The sequence below is a fragment of the Dermacentor variabilis genome, chromosome 2 (genome assembly GCF_050947875.1).
Source record: "Dermacentor variabilis isolate Ectoservices chromosome 2, ASM5094787v1, whole genome shotgun sequence".
NCBI classification, from domain to species: Eukaryota; Metazoa; Arthropoda; class Arachnida; order Ixodida; family Ixodidae; genus Dermacentor; species Dermacentor variabilis.
Window position 1 is genome coordinate 63,875,097 of NC_134569.1, and position 18,821 is coordinate 63,893,917.

Here is an 18,821-nt window from a genome sequence, read left to right on the forward strand (position 1 = left end):
TACAGTACCGCAGTCCACATATTTACAACACCTCAAATGAGTTTAGCAATAAAGATACAAAATATTCGTGCAACTATTTACAAAGAAGCAGCTGCCTTATTTCGCAGAACTCCACCTTTTCTCTTCTTTGCCTTAGCATTGGCGCCCAATATTCTGTCATTGATCTTGCGGAAATATGAACGCATGATTTCTTGGCCCCGATTTGTAATTGCTCCAGCAATTGGGCACGCAGTACTTATTAGGCATATCCTGGCATGAACGTAATCCACATTCCGCGGCAATGAAGGCTTGCCGCAATCGCAGCTCAAGAGCAGAGACTATATGCACGGTTCACGTCCAGAAAAGAAGTGCGCTCGGAAGCATGTCGCTGCATACCAGGACTTTCCTAACCCGAAGCTATCCAAGGAGCGGCAGGGTTCCCGGTAATAATTGAATTGTTATCGCCGTCGTCGCCCTTCGGTCTTCAGCTTCTCATGTTCAACACAGGTGCGCCGCTCGTAGCTTCGTAGCACGCTGCACGGAACTTCTATGTGGGCCTCTTTTGCGTGACGTAGCTCAAGGGGAGAGGAAGCTTTAGCTCGGGTGCTCCTATGTAAATACATTTAGAAGGAGAATTAGTTTTTCTCAGCAACCACTGCACAAAATTTGACGATATTTGTTGCATTTAAAAGAAAAACTTAAAATATAGTGACTGTTGGTTCCGAATTTTTGATTTAGGTCGTCAATGTTTTAATAAAAATTGACAAAAATCGCAAATTTTCAGAAAACGAAACTGTCAAGTTTAAACCTCTGTAACTCACCAATGAAAAATGATATCACAATTATGTGAATTGCATCTAATAGTACATCTAAAGCGGATAAAATTGATATGGTAAATATGAATCTCGAAAAATTTAGTAACATGGAAATACAGCTTTTGCAGAACCCTTGTAAACAACGTAACAAATTCACGTAAGATGTAAAATGACATATAGAATTTGTCCGCTTTAAATGACATAATAGATGCCGTTCACAGAAGCGCGATATCTGTTCTTGATGCAGAGCTATGAATGTGTAAACTTCGTGCTTATATATTTTTTCAAACTTCCAAATTTTGAAAATTTGTGTAACAGAATTCAAGCCCCAAGTAGAAATTCCGCTTCCAACAATCACCAGAATTTACTTTTCTCTCTCAAATGCGACAAATTTCATTAAAATCGGTCCACGGGTTATCTCAGAAAAACGTTTTTGCGTTTTATATGTATTTGAATAGGCAGCGTCGGAGTTGGGCCCGACCTAAAGCTTCCTCTTAAGCTCTCTAGAGGGTGTTGGTTAAGCGTGTATACACATGGAAGGAGCATGGCAGAGAAGAAAAGAGACACGAGGAACTCGTTTGGACCGCTCCCTGGTCGTCGCCACATTAGCCTCTTGAGAGCTGTAATTATCCGTGACACTCTGCAAGCACTTACCTTTCTACCAACGTGCAAGTACAGAGGGAAGCTAGACAGAATGGAAGAGAGGAGGGGGAGAGGAGGCAGAGATCTAATTCAAGTTTAATGCCTCCACCACGATGCGATGTGCCATGGGAAACAATGACAATGCTCAACCCTGTGAGAGGTTATGAAATATTGCGACAACAAAGCCTCAAGCAAACACATCTCCCTTTGTGTTTTGTTTACTACGCAGACCCAACAGTGTCTCCGTAGTGTCTACGCAGTGTCTACGCAAACAGTAGTGGTGCACGCAGGGTAACGTTTAACATTAACTCACGACTCTCGTGTTGAACAAAACGTTGAAGAACTTAGGCATTCGCCGTCAACATCGCCGCTAATTATCGTCAACCTAAGCAAACAGTACTGAAAGCTTCGCTTACATAGATTCCCACAGTGCATGGGGATCTGCATATTTTTTTAAGTTCTGCCTTTTCTTTATTTTACGTTCAAGTGCTTTCGACCTATCTTTTCGTACTCATTCAAAATTAAAATAACAAACAATGACAATATCACCGATGATTATGATACTCACTAAAGAGAAATTTGAGCTCAGCTCTGTACTTGTTTTCAGTTCGCGATATTTTGGCTGACGCGGACAAGATGTCTCGTGCCGCACGTTGCAAACGGTGCGAAGTTTGCAACGAGCAATCGTGAGAGGCAGCACGTGGTTGACACTTGGGCGCGATTCAGAGCAGCTGAAGCAAACAGAAGTCCCAGACGACGCGCGCTACTCTGGCGCCATCTCATGACCATCGTCGCCACACTACGCTTTTCTTCTCACGCTTTCGCAGTCACCTGCTCTGCTTTCCGCGTCCAGGCACCGCTGCACCCTCCTCTCCGCTTTCCTCCTCGCGTCTTTTATCCTGCGCTGCGCCCGCGTTCGCTTCCATCTTTCACTCACTTCGTTCGCTCGGTTAGGCCGACGCTCGATGCAGGAATGGTCGCTGGGCTGCACCCCAAAACTTCTTGACACAGTAATGCTTACTTTCCCGGTGAAATGGTGGTCAGCAGCTCAGCCCAAGAAGCTGCGAGATCTTAAATGCTTTTTCTTTCTGTACTTTACCAAATAATGTTCCAATCCTGCCGTTATCCCTTACCTTCATCCACATCAATCTCCCAACCATCTCCATAATTAGGTATTACCCCACCAGTTCATGTTTTCTTTACTGTCTCTAATGCCCTATGACCAAAAGGGGCTAATTATGACCACACCTATCTGCAATATAATAATTTTAACAACTTGTTTTCCATTTCTACAGGCTGTGTGCAAATTGTGTCTGTAATTTTCCTGCAGTAAAAACTTATGCAAAAGAATTACAGTTAATCAGTTAGAATCTGACAAGTATTGTTTCAAAACTCTATTTCTGTTATTTTCATGACAGGAGGTTGACATGTGCAAAGAAAATGAACTTGCATTTCTTTTTAATTTGGAGCGGGAACTTCACCAGCAGTACATCAGTGCGACGTCAGGCTTGTATTTATTTTATTGTATTTGGGCTGCACCTGGTGCAGAAGAAATTCTGGAGGCTCGCTCAGTTGAATCTTTGGCTCCTGTAGATTGTGAGGTAGTCCATCATGCAGTAAAAATGAAAACAAATAGAGGCCCTGTTAGCTAGGCCCAAGAAGTTGCTGTCAAAATCCATGCAGCAAGCTGGTGTAAGAATTTCAAGCTGGTGTGAGAACTTCAAGTTGGCTTTGCCACCCACCTTTTGTTCTTGCGCCTTCTCTGCCTTACCAAGCCTCCTCTCAAAGCACTGGTGGATGAAGGTGAAATGGAGGCCCAAGACCACTTAAACTCCCAGAGAATACTGACCAGTGTCAAAGCAGCTAGAGTAATATGCATATTACTCGATTCCACAAACCAATTTCAGTTTCAGCCCCCTTGAGGTGTACACGCCATATGATGTCACAGCGCATTGGCTAAATTTCTGCAATCGTTGTAGCTGCCACAGGTAAGCACAGCCTAAAGTAATGTGCTGGAACTCTTGTCTACTACTTTTACCAGCAATGTCATCATACCTAGCCTTGTTGCTGCACATCAGCAAATATTGCTCTTTGTCATGATGTCATGTTAATGTTGAAGGTTGCAGCTTTAGCAGCACATTAAAGTACCTTCCAGGTGTTTACCAATCTTCATACTTACTAAGTGCCACCCTTTTGCGTGCAAGAAGCACATGGTAGAGCTTCTAGAGCTTCGAAAATAAGTCTCAGTACTCCTTTATTAGGCAAACAGAACATTCTTCAAAACACTTCAGTCCTAAATTAAAAGTACGTTTATTAATTCCACAGCTTTTAGGCTGCCATACATGTGCACATGCCATAGGGCGGGCACCACAACAGAGCTCTTTCTTGTCCATAGGCATACATCACTGCATGAAAATGTACCGGCGGTACACACTCTCCTGCTCTTTTGCCCTAGCCATATACACACAATGCAGATGAGAGCATTCAAAAGGAATATGGACCCTCCCACAGGTGGTCCACTCACTTGGCTTAATAATAAATAGAAATAAAGTACAGGTGAACAGAATGACTGCACACGGACAACGTTCCCACAATGCCACTGAAACAACTCACAAAATGCGGAACAAGGAGTGGCATAACTGCTGCCTTTGCTGATGACTTCATGCCACAACACTATTGTGTCTAGGATGTAAACATATTAAAAATGCAAGTTCAGTTTAAACATGCACAGACAAGTACTGCACCTCTAGCACAGAACTTGTAGTAGCTCAGCAAAAGTCAATTACCTATGTAGCCGGTACTGCTTTCACGCTGCAAAGAAACAGTGCACTCTCCATGTTTTCTCCATGTTTACTTAGACGACACCTTTTCCTAAAAGCTGAAGTCAATAAATCAAGGAGGCTGCAATGGTCAGACCTACGAGACCACAAGCTGAGTGCACAAAGAGGCCTTGCACGTGAAACTGAAGCACATCTGCTATGCAAAGATCCAATGCCCATTCGAGGAAACAAAGCAGCAGACAAGAAAAAAAGCACAATGTCCATCAAAACTGAACAGTGGTCACTGACTCATGCAACTCATGGATAATGCAGCATCTTTTTGGAAGTAGGACAATTGGCCTTTTCTATGTTGTCCACACAGCAGCCCACACCCATACAGAGCAGGACATTTGGCATGCACACAAAATGAGAAAGCATCCCAAAGCATAGGGATTGAGTACAGGAGGTATTAAATGTGTACAAATGACGTGTCACACAGCAGCGCAAGCAGCAGGGCTGTGCTCTCACAAATGGCACTAAGAAGTGTGGAGTACATGAAAGCATGTCATTGGTACAGGAGGAGAAGCCTCATATAAACACACAAGTGGCTCAAGCATCATTGCAGTAGGCTGCTTCTCTGTACACTTGTTAAACACGCACACGGGTGCCAAAATAAAAGCAGGGGTCTGGTAGACGCCTGTCAGCATCCCGTCGGAGCTTATTTGACAATGACCAGTGGAGTGCAGAGGTCAAGGAGCGCACATGGTCTACTCTTTGTGTGTTTCGCTCTCCCTGTTTGCGATGTTCCCACTTAACATGCGCTAGTAGTTGCTGGTAGTGGAATTCTTTGTGTCACTTGTGTAGAAAGTTCAGATAGAGACACAGTAAATGGGCACATACTGTCTTGAGTACTTAAAATTGCTTGTGTTTCTTTTTTTTTGTGGAGTCTATTTTATCTGCAGCACTCAACACAAATACCATGATGCTCACGAGGTGTGGGTGAGGACTAGTCCGCCATATTAAACTGCGGTGGTGTCCTTGCATTTTGTACTGACACAAATGCAACACAAGAGGCTTCCCACAATGAAGGCTACATTCACTTGCAATACAGTGTAAAAAGGACTTTGTGCACAAATTGTAAATGACTGTTGCTCATAGTGACTTCACTCTTTCTGAAGGTAAGGAAACCTGGCTTTTGTTGCCTTTTAGTGCATATGCAGACAGTGTCAACTACAACCAGACAAAATATTAAGGAAGACAATCAAAATTTACACAGATAAAGGATTGCAACTATGTTAATTCCTTGTGCTGAGTCATACTTCCCTAATAATTCACAATGTCAATTCATGTGCTTTGAACGCATACACTTGCTATTCAACTGTTTTTTGTATGCTCCAACATAATGCTGAGATTTGACCACTCCGCTACACTTCCAAAGGAGCTGCTCGCACTCGTGAAGCCTCACTTTCATTTAAGGGCTGCAGCTAAACAGGGCAGAAAAATATGGTACGCGATTTACAACAAATTACGCAGATGCTGTTTCCACTGCACTTTAGAGCACTACGAAATCAAATGACGAATGTGGTAAAATCTGCTGAAGCTTGCAGAATAACTCTGAGCGTACGTACTGTACAAGGACTTCGTTAAAATACGCTGAATATTATGGGATAACTCCAAAGATACGTGCTGTACAACAGCGGTTAGGTGTCCTAGCTTGGCTTTCAGTGCAGCACAACGGCCAGTAAACACACTGTGCCCACCACCTACTTCCAGACAAAACATGGAATAAGTCTGTAAATAACAAGTCTAGCAGTATATCATGAGTACTGCGCCGCTACAAGAAATGCCGTAAGCCAGAAGCAACAACCCATTACACAAGGAGATTACATAGTCTTCAGTTGTCTCGGAGTCATGTTTAGTACATCCACTGGCATCAAGAGCAGTGTAGAACAGGGCAGTGTTTTAAACATAGATGAACACGAGACAAAAATAAAATTAAAGCTCACTACACTGTCAGTTGTGTCTGTTTCAAATAAGTTGAACACTCTAGTAGGTCAAATAGGTCAAGAGGTCAAACACTCTAATATGCTTGTCCACAACAAGCGCTAGAATGTTTGCAACAAGCAAAACAGTCCTTCGCTAGCAATGACTGGGACTTTCAAAGAAGCCTGAGCAAGCTTTTTGTTGCCGCAACTTGTAGTACTGCTGCACAGCAGTAATCAAGCCTTAAACACTTGTAACCAAGTCCCGCAGAAGAACCACAAAGAAGGGATTTTAAGGACTTTATATGAAATGCGCGCACATAAATCATGAAACTGTGTGAATACTAAAAAGATTAATGCCACTTTTCAGGGGCAATCTACCTGCATTTATTTTCAGCAAGCTGAATTATACACGAGGATATTGAATATATGTCGCTTTAAGACAAAACCTGCCGAGATGAATTCACTGAAAAGCTGGCCCCGCAAGAATGTTTGCTTAGCTTTACACAGATGCATTATATTCAGCTAAGCTGATCTTCAAATAGTAGGGTGAACAAATTTTCATATGTCCTTTCATCTTTTTTTCATGGGGAGTCTACTGTTGTTCCTGCACATTGCCATCAATCTGATGGACTTTCTTTCCAAGCGTCTTGAATGTAATTAGAAGGTAACAAAGCATTTTTGAAGCATAAAACCAAAAATCATGAACAGTAAAAAAAGGGAGGAACACATAATATGGCTCAAATCATGGCATCAAGTGTATGCAACAAAGTCCACTATTATAAGCAATCCTTTGACAATATGCCACAATATGGGTTAAGAGGCCCTGAAACATCTTTCAGCAAAAATGTAATATTTTAGAGCAGTCCTCCAAAAGCTCTTTGGGGATGTTAAGCTGTCAAGAATAAAAGGTTGCTAAGTCATCAGGAATAACTCTCTTCTTTCATCACAGGGACAGCACAGCAATCTACGACACACATACTTTTCATTCCCTTTTACAGCAAAGGCTGCCTTTGTAATACTTTATGCCAGGCCTCTATGTACATGCAGTAAACATAGAGCACTGAGGACGAGCACAAGCTTGCGCTAAATCACAACTCAAGTGTGTCCCATCTCTTCTTTGCCCTCGTCCACAACACATTATGTTTACTGCTCAAGTAGATCGCCAATAAGTTAAAGCAGCTACTTTGGTTAACCTCTGAACTTTCTATTTGTGTCTTGAAAGTTGTGAATCGCAGGCAAAGATGTTTCAGGTCCCCCTTTAAGGAGCATTTTACATAACTGCACATAGCACAATGCCACTCACACTGACGACTGCTGGCAACAACTGGATACTTCACAACATCAAATATATGTACAATAAGAGATGAAAGAGGGGCTTCAGGAAAACGAGCCCAGTGTAGCGCATGCCCCATTTGTCAGCAGTGGTCCTTATTATGGGCATAGAATTAGTATGGCACATCTCTCCCGTTCAATCAAAAACGTTTGTGTTGCGACTGCCTTTAAGGCTAGTGACCTGGTCACATCCATGCGAGTAAATGGCCCTGGTGAATAAGGACTTGTAAAAAGTGACTAAAAAGCACTTTCACATTCTCTTGCATAAGAAAAGAAGCACACATGCATGTAGTAAACGTTAATTTGCACTACACTGGTAACTTAAATTTACATTACGCAAAAAAAAAAAAAACAGTAGCCAAGCATGTATTAACATTAACTTACACTACCCTGGGAACTTGCGGAGAGCAATTTACAAGTTTTCCCTTAAAAAAGAAGTAAAGGAAACGGACAACAAAATATTCATGTGGGAGACCTGGAAACTTCCAAATCAAAAAATGAGTAATGACTGCTGTTTATGCAGAACTAAGGACTAATGCTTGTCACTGTTGTACAGTGACCTTAACATCGGAGGGAAAAAAAATAAACATGGCATAAAAGAGTAAGGATGCTGAATAACATGCTTTCTGGTCAATCACTGTTGGCTTTGCCTCACAGTCTGCATGACAGCCAACAAAATAAACCTGCCCCTGTCATAACGATGTCTAAGACAGTGAATGTAAAACAGCGAACACAAAACTGGACATGGTAAGGACATCAGAAAAGTACCAGCTCTCTGCACACCAAGTTTTGAGTTCAGTTAAAGTGGCAGCAACTGCCGCATGTCACTCGAGTCAGCAACCGAAGAAAGGAAAAGGAGGCTTGCTAAGTAAAAAACACAGATTGCAGTGAAAATAATGCAGGCAGGCCTCTCAGTATCCTTCAGAGCTGTATGCGTCCGTCTCTTCATTTCGATGGGATTGTCTTTGCTGGTTGAGAGAGGGACATCGACGAGCCATCACGAGATGCACTCATGTTCTTGGCTCCTCTGTATGGAAAGACAAGATACCACAGGGTCAGCCCCAAGCTTGTGAAGAAACCTCTCACATCACATCTTCTACAAAAATCACTTGTATGCTTCAAAGTGTCTTTAGCTTTGTCAGCTTTAACAAGTGTAATCGAAACAGCCAGGTGGTAGCTGTGTTGAGGCTCCACCACCGTGGCGATCGACATTTATTTAGGATTTATTTATACCCAACTTTACCAGGCAATAAGATATAAGGGGCCGATGTTAAAGTGTACTAGATGTCAGGTGGCACCTGCGACATGCATACTCAGCCCCGTGTATGATGCAATACTAAGGTCGACTAAGATTTTAAAAACTGCAGTTATGCAGGTCAATACAAATAACTGACTCCAATGCTCACAATATGAATAACCATTCTTGAAAATGCTGTGCACGAAATACACAGCCAAACAGTGTGCAGCTCATCTAAGCAATGACGTTTTTTTAATGCTATGAATCTTAGAAAATTTCATTTGACCGTGATAAGCACTGTAAGCAAAGGAAACTATGCCAAGAAGCTGCATTATATTTCCATATGTGGTGCATAGCTTCCATTACCTAAGGTGGTATTCTCAGTAGACAGCTTTCGGTGTATTATCTTAACACAGCATAACATCCGTAGTGATACACTGCTGCAGCAGCAGACATTCATTCGTGTGACCAAGCTTTGGCTACCCATTCTGTCACGATTTGTCATAATTAAGCAATGTTAAAAAGTTGCTCACAAGAAGTTTCCACATGCAGAATTTCCTTTCAGGGCATATTTTATTAGTGGTTCAGCCACCTACTTTGCATTGAAAGTGACACCCCTGAACTGTGACAATGCAAGCGTGGACATTGTAATTAACCTTTAATTTTTACTTTGTAAGGACTACGTTGCAAGAAAAATCAGTACGTTTGCTCTGCCACACTCATTGGGGGTTAAGTTAGCCAATTTTTCTGTTTAATCAACTACAAATATTAGGATGAAGAAAAACACCTTCAATTATCAAATTGAATACTCAATACCTACAATTTCTCAACAAAGTGGAACACAAAAGTTGCGTGGAGTCTATTTAACAGCAAAAGGCCTATTTGCGTTATTTGACATCTAATGGCATTATCAACTGGATTTAGCTAGACTGAGAATCTTGTAAATGAGAAGCAAAAGAAAAGTGACCGTATCTGGCGCTCCGTGACAATGACAGTAATGAAGCATGTGAACTATGTGTTCGTTTGCAATATGCATGTAGTAAGTAGTACACTTCTTGTTGAAGGAGCTAAGTGCATTACTACAGCATTGCACACCACTTTAATGGAACCCAAACATGGTGACATTCGCCGAATAGTAAATTGCTTTGCAAAAATCAAGACAGCAAATTTACAGGAAACCTAAGGAGAGACATGCGTATTTAATAACTGGAAACTACTGGTTTGTAACTGACCTCCTGCATGCATTGCCCGGAAGCTGGTTAATCTATGAAACAACTGTAGGTATGATGCAGAAAAATAATTACAGATAGGCTCAACTTGTATCAGTTTTTCTTACTATAGACTGAGAAAATTGTTGTTATGCCTTATTATTCGAACAGAATGAATATTTGACCGTTTGACCATTTCAAACAGTGAATATTCTAATCGAATACAAAGTTAAGAGCAAAGACTATTCAATTCATATTTGAATTCATATTCATGTTTGCAAACACCTGCACCAAATACATGGTGTACAATATCTATATAGCTCACAAAGGTTTGAAGAGCGCAAGTTATCAGCAGACACAACATCTTTAATGTAAATAAGGCATCCACTCACAGGTATCGTGTCATGTCTTCAATATCAACGAGCATGGAGTCCTGCTCCATGTGAAGGTCATCTCTCTCCAGCAAAAACTTGACCAGATCTTCATTGTGGCCTGTGAACAATAAAAAAACAAAAAAGAGTAATTATTTACATTTTTCTAGCATTATACTGATAATGTGATAACAATTTTAAAAGAGGGGGCAACCGGTGTCATGCCAGTTGCCATCACAATACTGCTGGCATTGGCACAAGCATAGTGGACATGCAGCTCCAAACAAAAAAGGCGCTTCTTTCGGAAATTAAAGGTGATGTGAGATCCATTTATTGAAATACCTTTTTCTCCTATATGATATCAAACATTGTAGACAACAGTTTTCTCAAGGAAAACTAGATACTACAAGGCCACATAAATAGAAGCTTGTTAATACAGGCTACTATGGTATTTTGGAGAAAATGACAGGACTGCTCGAATGACACTTGCTAAGGCCTCAGAGCACTGGAGTGAGAAGGAATAGAAAACTCAAGCAAGGCATCAAATATGTTTCTGGTGCAGCAAGACTAAGCAAAACTAAACTAGGTAAACTAAACTATACCTGCTGCACCAGAACCAATTTCAAGCATGAACCAACTAGCCCAACGCGCGCGAATTCTCCTCAAGCAACGCACATAGACTTCAAAAAAATGACTGGGGCAGGGGCATCGGGGTTTGTATTTGAAACCTCTAATGTTGAAGGAGGAACACACAATACACACGGGGGAGTTAGACAAATGATGTGATAATTTACAAGTACATTCATGTTGTAGATTATACAAATGAATGTGAACACACCTTGAAAAAGTTTTATTATAGGGTTTTACATGGCAAAAGCACGATAATGTTATGAAGCAGGCCATGGCGAGAGACTGGATTAATTTTGACCAGCTGGGGTTCTTAAACGTACACCTAAATATAAGTACACAAGCATTTTTGCATTTTGCCCCCAACGAAATGCAGTGGCTGTGGCTGGAAATCAAACCCCTGACCTCGTGCTCAGGAGCACAGTGCCATAGATACTGAGCCACCTTGCCAGGTAGACACAAATTGTAGCTCTGGCAACCATCATCATCAGGAATACTGAGTGCTCTGCTAAAATCGGAGGCAACCAAAGGGGTCACCTGCAATAAACTCTGCTTAATCCTGTTTTTGATAGCTCAACCTCATTTATTCAAACTCCAAAAGGCCAGCAGATTGTTAAAATAGAATCCAAAACTAGAGTGAGTTGATCTAATGGAAACTACTGTGTAAAGTGCCAATTGACAGATCATAACTGCAGTAAATGCACACAAAACTACGTCAGGGGTGGCTTCAGAGCAATGTTTCTGGCTGTACAGTACTGTGACTTCATTCGGGCATGGGATCAGCTTAGTTAATGAAACTAGATATTTAGCCAAGGTATGAAAACAAGAAGCAGTGAAGCACATCAGTATGCGAGCTTCTTCAGCATGCCCAAACCACAATTCACGAGTTTGCCAAGTACGAAAGTGGCACCCCTGCTCAAATCCCAATAGTATTGACAGCATGTAGCTTAATATGGGTGACCACTAGCAGGTCAGACGCGGTGCGTGTTGGTCTACAACAATGCAATCACTAAGAGTTATGCCACGGGCTTACTCATTTGGCAATGATTACAACCTACCTAGTTCATATTCTCTGTCATTAGAATTAACTGAGTTTTTTTGCTAGTCACAACCATATAAAGAAAACAGACAATAAAACTGGAGAGATAATAGAACAAAATTACTTGTTATGCTTAATTGAACAGTAGAATACTTGATGGGCTTTAATGGCGCAAGGGCATCTTTAGCCAAAGAGCGCCAAGTCCATGGATATATTCAATGATTTATAATATGAATACAAGAATCAGACCAGAATCGTAAGCATGTTGAAGTGCTATATAAAGGGGCAAACATTTCCTAGTGACAAAGATATAGAACACCTAGCTAAACAATGCTGTTAATGTTATATCAAATATTTCAACTGTGGGCGAGTTAGAGATTTCAGTGACTATGAGCAATCACTTGTTATATGTTACATGCTATGTATGTGTTATGCAGATTACTTATAGTTTTCCGTGACTATTAGCGATAAATTTTGCCTCGGAGCCATCAGCAAAGTACTTTTACCATGTGAAAAGGTGCAAGACCTCGAGGCATACAGTACCTCAGGCTCCTCACGTTTTGTGATGGACCATGGCGGTTTGGGTTGTAGTATACATTGTTTAAGAAATGGACATTGGCAAGGAATTGCAAAACTCTGCTGGCACTAAACTAGGGTCATGGGATGAAAATAATGCAAGGTGAGATGGTATATTATGTGTGTAAAGTTCTTGAAAATGCTGTACTCTTGCTTGGTGAAGTCTTGGACATTCAATTAAGATGTGCTGGACTGCAAGTTGTTCTCCACATCTTGCACATATGGGTCGTTGTGTGCCTGTCGATAGGTAAATGTGTGTTGCGTATGTGTGTATTATATGTAGCCTGCACAGTGTGGTTTAAAAAAAATTAAATTATGGCGTTTTACGTGCCAAAACCACTTTCTGAGTATGAGGCAAGCTGTAGTGGAGGACTCCAGAAATTTCGACCACCTGGGGTTCTTTAACGTGTGTCTAAATCTAAGCACACGGCTGTTTTCCCATTTCGCCCCCATCGAAATGCAGCCGCCATGGCCGGGATTCGATCCCGCAACCTCATGCTCAGCAGCCCAATGCACAATGTGGTTTCTGTAGAAATAATAAGTAAACGGAAAATGAAAGTGGATAAAATACAACTTGATGCAAATTCGAGCCTCACATGTTAGCATTATACATGCAGTGTTTGTTCAACTAAGCTACCGCGGTCGTTATCCTATTGTCCACTTTCTTGGGTATTTGTCTACGTATACAAGATTACACCTGGGAGTGTTGGCTAGCGCCGCTCACAGCCATGGCAGTGGATGTGGAACAATCTCTTAACCACAGATGTCACACAGAGGGTGAACTTAGGAACTGGCAAGCTTTTCATTGCACAGAAATGTATGAGCACTTGCTGGCAGTCACCAGGTGATAATTGTACACTGATAATTCTGATGTAATCAATTAGTAAGACCGCTTTGTGGCACTGCACTTATCCCACAGACTTAATGTATAAGGGTGACCAAAATCGGACAGCACCTGCATAACCGCATGCTAATTTGGCCACCTAGCCGAGCAGAAATACTAATTCGATTTTGATAACATCGCCGGCATGGTCGCCGGCTCTGTCCCCGACGCCTCCTTGAAACGAAGACAAGTGAAGCCTGGCCGATCCATGGTCACAGTACACGTCAAAATCGCCAGTCAAGCTAAGCCGTTGAGTTACAAAAAAGGTAAAAGCTACATTTATGGTTTGTCATGCGAGTTCCGGGAGTCCAGCACTTGTTCATTAAGATGTTGAACGGTCCCAAGCAACTTCATTAAGCAGTTTTAGGTAGCGCCTAATGCCCCCTCTATGTCTGTGCCGATGAAGGCTGTGATTACATGAAGGAAGCACCGGATAATGACTGCTGCAAAGAAACCTGCGATCATTCAGGTATCACACATCGTTCAACTTCTGTTGCATTGTCAGGAGGTGGATATTCAGTGCATGCATTGACTTAATTTGGTCTATCTGTCGTGACAGCGTGGCAATGATTGAGATAGAGACTGACCAGGTCACAGGCAAGTGTATGTGCATGCAGTGTATGCATTGACAAACTAGGGCAGTGTTCTAGGATGATATCCTTCGAAGATAGTTTCACTTTCGCAAGATATTGCGTGACTAGTCCAGTAAACGTGATGATTCGGCAAGTTGGTATACTTTGCAAGTACAGAGTTCGAATTGTCTGCTCTCTTCTTCCTGTTGTATATTTGTGCAGTGCTCCCCTTCTATTCAGTATTTGCATGATTAGTATTTGCGTTACATTGTGATAAGACAGCCTGCTTATCACTTTGCCAAGCATGCCATCGCTCAAAGCCACCAATGCACCTGACAATAGTAATGCGAAAGTGAAAGTATGTGGGATACTGTATACGCAAAAAGTTATCATCTCAATAAACAGCAACTTTTTTTAGCGACTTGTTGAATGAAGTCACTAATTTCCTGCTGAACACAACACTTCAACCAACCGACTATTCAGACTTAAAAATGAATGATGCGACCATAGCTACAGTTTAAAACTGGCCATTTGTATAGAAGACATAAGGCATACTCACTTTCAATTTGTGAGTGGAGGTCATTGACAATCACTTGCAGCTGTGCCACATTCATGTCATTCAACATCTGTCGGCTTAGCCGGTGACGACTGTCAGGAAAAGAAATGCCAACCTGGAATATAGAAATGTGCGAACTCAGATACAATTCACGGGCGCTAGTTGGAATTGGTTGGCGCAGCGCAGGGGTAATTGGAGATCACAGGGAGAGGCCTTCGACCTGCAGTGGACATAAAACAGGCTGATAATGATGATGAAAGTCAGATACAACTCAGCTTCGTGGGGCCTGCCAGGCACTGGTGCCAGTGCGCACAGAAACACATGACGCTAGTATGCAACAGAAGCAGTAAGGATGAACTTGGCCCCTGTCAAAGATTAAGCACACTGCCATTTTATAGAAGCAAGCCACTGCATATATAAGCTTCTATGTGTCGAAATATGCAGTCTTCGAATTGAGTAAACAAAGCAAAGTGAAGGAGAGTGTGTAGTTACAGCACCACATTTCTCAATCTCTGTTATTTACCTTTCTATGGAGAAAATGACGCAATAAGAAAATTTAATGTAAAATAGACAACTCCTTACTGGCACAAGGTATGGGTACAGGCTAGTTGGTATTCCATTGTTTCAAACATCACTTACAGCGCATACAAGGACAAGGGACCGAATGAACGACGAAGACAAGCGCTGGAAACATTTGTCATAGGCACCTATGTTTGCAACTACAAATGCGGCTGCCCACCCTTTCAGGTGCTAATGCTGTACCCAAGGGTTTAGCGCTTGTAGAGACAAGGACACGCACGGCAGCACAGCTAGACACATGACCATTGACCTTGATAGGGACATGTGGTTATGGCAGATATGTTGACACACATGACTGCATGTTGCATCAACACAACAGTGATATGCATTGATGCAATTGTCATAAACACATTTCAGTCGCAGTCAGCGCTAGCATTTGGCTGTGACACCGACAAGGATTTGCTTGACTTTCGCATGCTGTCCTTGTAATTGTGGCTGCTAATGAACTTACTTTTCCTAAGCTTTTAATGCACAGTTTTGCCATGTTTAGTGCACGGAAGATATCACAATGGAAAAAAATTTTATGAATGCATCGGAGGGAACGGATGCAAAAACTGTCGCTGATTCATCTCAAGATTCTTGAGGAAAGAAGAGGATGATCCAAATGCACCCCATTCAAAACATCACGCCTGTTTCAGTTATTTGGCAGGTCATTTCCAGGAATCAAGGTACAAAAAGGCCACTGTGTAAAAAAACGAGTCACTAGTACAGTGCATACAAATGCACACAGGAACATGTGTTTGTTAAGAACTGATTTTATGCACATGCTTAGCTCCTACAACTTTAATCTCTCTAATATAGTAAGCACTTTAGTGGCAGCCATAATGAGAGAACCTGTCCTGACTTGTGCAGTTTTATCGGAGAACTCAGCATGGGGCCCCAACGTTTATGATCCTTGGAGAACCAGGCATGAGGCAAGAATGTAAAATAATAACCGTGCCAGGCGTTCTGCCCTACCTGTGCCACAAAAGCGTAACAGGCTTTGCTAATCACATCAGACTGAAAGTCAGGGTATTAAGGAGGGAGTATGACACACTGCACAGGGGAGTGTAGAGAGCAAGGTGATTCCACTACATAGGTCTTGTTTCCATAAATATATACAAATCTGTTTTCGGAATAGAGGTTTTGACAAAGACTATACTGACTATAAGGTGTGTGCACATAAGCCAAAGGCTTATGCACAGCTATCTCCCACAAGTCTTCAATGCTATAGACTTCTTCATCAAGAGGAAAAACAACATTCTTCTCTCTGGACTGTTGTGCGTCAGTACAAAGGCACATGTTGCAGCTTCTGCAGTGCTTATAAGGAGGGTTCACATATGTTTACAACAGCCCAGAGAGCATTATGGCGATGCCCAGGGGCTACTCACTGGAAAGGTCTCTACATGCCATACACAAGCCAAGAGATGTTATCAGTGTAAAAAAAAGAAGCAGATATGTCTCTCCTCTTTGTTACTAACCAAGATTTCAAGTCTATCATTAATTTTCAGTTCTTGTCACAATGTTTTATGGGTATCTGTATTTCATATTTTTATCGTATTTTTTTTTGTACTCCTCTCTCTAAAGCCCTGAAAGCATGCAACTAAACAAATAAGTAAACTCCACCGAAGCACTCACAATGTCGGCAATGGGCGACTTCTTCTTCTGCTGTCGCTCCACTTCCATCTGCATGCGTGCCATCTCCTTGGCTTGCGCCAGCGCTGCTCTTGCTTCAGCCTGAAGCCGTGCCTGGCGGGTGGCAAAGTCCTCGCCCTTCCAGGTCTCTGAGGAGGATTCCTTCTTGGCCTCGCCGCTGCCATCAGCCTTCTTTTGACGCCAGCTCTTGCGCCGGTTGAAGAAGAAAGATGGCCGCTTGGGAGCTGCTTCCTCCTGTGAGCCCCGCCTGACTGGAGGGCTGGTGCACTGGGCTGGCTTCGTGCTGGTCTGCAGCATGCACAATATTACTAGATGAAGCGGCTGCACCAATAGTACAGTACAATCCACTAATTACATACATAATGAACTGCATACTGAACATCACATTTTCGAGCATAATAAAATTTGCACCGCATCATGTAACAACAACTAGTAGACATATACATCATTAATGGGTTTGTGTGAACCTGGCTATGTTTTTTGTATATCAATGCTTCTGAAACAGTATGTGCCCTCATTCCTTACACGAAGACACGTTGGCAGTATTTGCGGATGAAAATGTTTTAGTCAAATTGCAGACACCAAGTTAGCACTTTAAATTGCAAGCGCCGAAGAAAATATTGACATTTCTAAATGCATTGCATACGTCTTAGCATACTTCTAATTAGGCTCGCGTTGCAAGATCATCTAAGTGCGAAACACATTAGAAGAAAGTGGTGGAATACCTGTGCACTAGTTAGCAATGCCGGTGTGTGGTCTTATAATTAGTTCTTGTCTTTTGGTGCTTGTGAAAGTAATGACTCCTATCAGACAAGTTTCTGAGGTTACTGGGTGTTCTCCAAGGACAGTCGACTCCTCTTAATTCGACCTCGCTAATTTCAACTTTTTGCTTAATTTGAATGCACTGAAACGTCCCAGCAAGAAACCGTGCATTGCTAGAGACGAAAAACTTGTTTAGTTTGAAAACGGAATCATGCCGCTTCAATTAATTCGACCCTCGCTGGTGTCCTTGACTGCACGCAGCCATTACTGAAAATACTATAAAGACAAAGCTACTGCTTCTGTAGGCGAGAACCTGCTTAATTTTTATCCTTTAGTGGCCGACACTTCCACCCCTGAAGTCACTCGTTCCCATTTTTTTTTGTGCAGTGTCATGCCAAGGGTGCAAGGGCCCGAAGGCATGTGAATGGAGTTCTTGGGTGCTCTTCGCCGCATGCTGGTTAAGTCGTGCTTCAAGGCCAAATAGCAAAAATGCATTACAGACTACTTCAAGCAATAAAAATTCTTTGAATTGGTTCATTTCATGACCATTTGTTAATTCAACCTTTCGGATAATTTTACCAAATTTCGCAGTCCCGCAAAAGTCAAATTAATGGGAGTCAAATGTGCATTGCATGCGACATAGATGATTTTGTTCTCACACTTGAAACAATTTTCAGAGTTCAGCTGTGGAATTCACATTGGCAGTCACTGCAAAGCATATTGAAACATTTTATTTTCATTATGTCTTGCTGCTGTGTGTATTTAATTAATTTTCAACTGATAGAATTAATTTGTGCCTGAAAGGGTCAGGTACCATCAACTTAAGGAAGTAGTTTTTCAGGGAAAATGTAGGCAGTGAGTTAAATTGTTGAATCTGGTAAGACTCATCCAAATCAAGTACATAAGAACATACAAAACTTATTTGGCCACAGACCTGCAGCAGAGAGACGTCAGAGCTTGCATTGAGAAGTCCATTAGGGAGCCCGACAGAAGAAGTGTTGGCACTCCCTTGCTGACTTGTGGCCTGTTGAGTGCTGCTGTCTTCCTGGGACTGTGCGGTGGCCCCAGCTAGCTCTAAGGAGTCCAGTTCGGCAGCAGTTTCGTTCATGAAGCAGATCTGCAGGTTCTTGCTTTCTTGTAGCCTCACAGCAAGACTTGGTTTGCGATTGGCGCGCTCAATACCAAAGGACTCCTCCACATCTGTGTCCATGGCCAACTTCTGTCGAATCGCCTCACGGTCATTGCGTCTCTGCGAAAAAGAAAG

At 42.1% G+C, this 18,821-nt stretch overlaps 1 protein-coding gene across 5 annotated transcripts in view; it reads right to left on the bottom strand.

Annotated features, from left to right (window-relative positions):
• Positions 1–3,727: 3,727 nt before the first annotated feature.
• Positions 3,728–18,821, bottom strand: part of Schip1 (Schwannomin interacting protein 1) — a 138,980-nt gene continuing 123,886 nt past the window's right edge. For all 5 annotated transcript variants that reach the window (XM_075680795.1, XM_075680799.1, XM_075680797.1 and 2 more), the window contains 5 exons: positions 18,492–18,806; positions 16,778–17,083; positions 14,585–14,696; positions 10,350–10,449; positions 3,728–8,539 (listed from right to left, as the gene is read on the bottom strand). In XM_075680795.1, the coding sequence (XP_075536910.1) occupies positions 8,458–8,539; positions 10,350–10,449; positions 14,585–14,696; positions 16,778–17,083; positions 18,492–18,806 (915 nt within the window). In that variant the 3' untranslated portion in view covers positions 3,728–8,457. The remainder of the gene's footprint in view (positions 8,540–10,349; positions 10,450–14,584; positions 14,697–16,777; positions 17,084–18,491; positions 18,807–18,821) is intronic.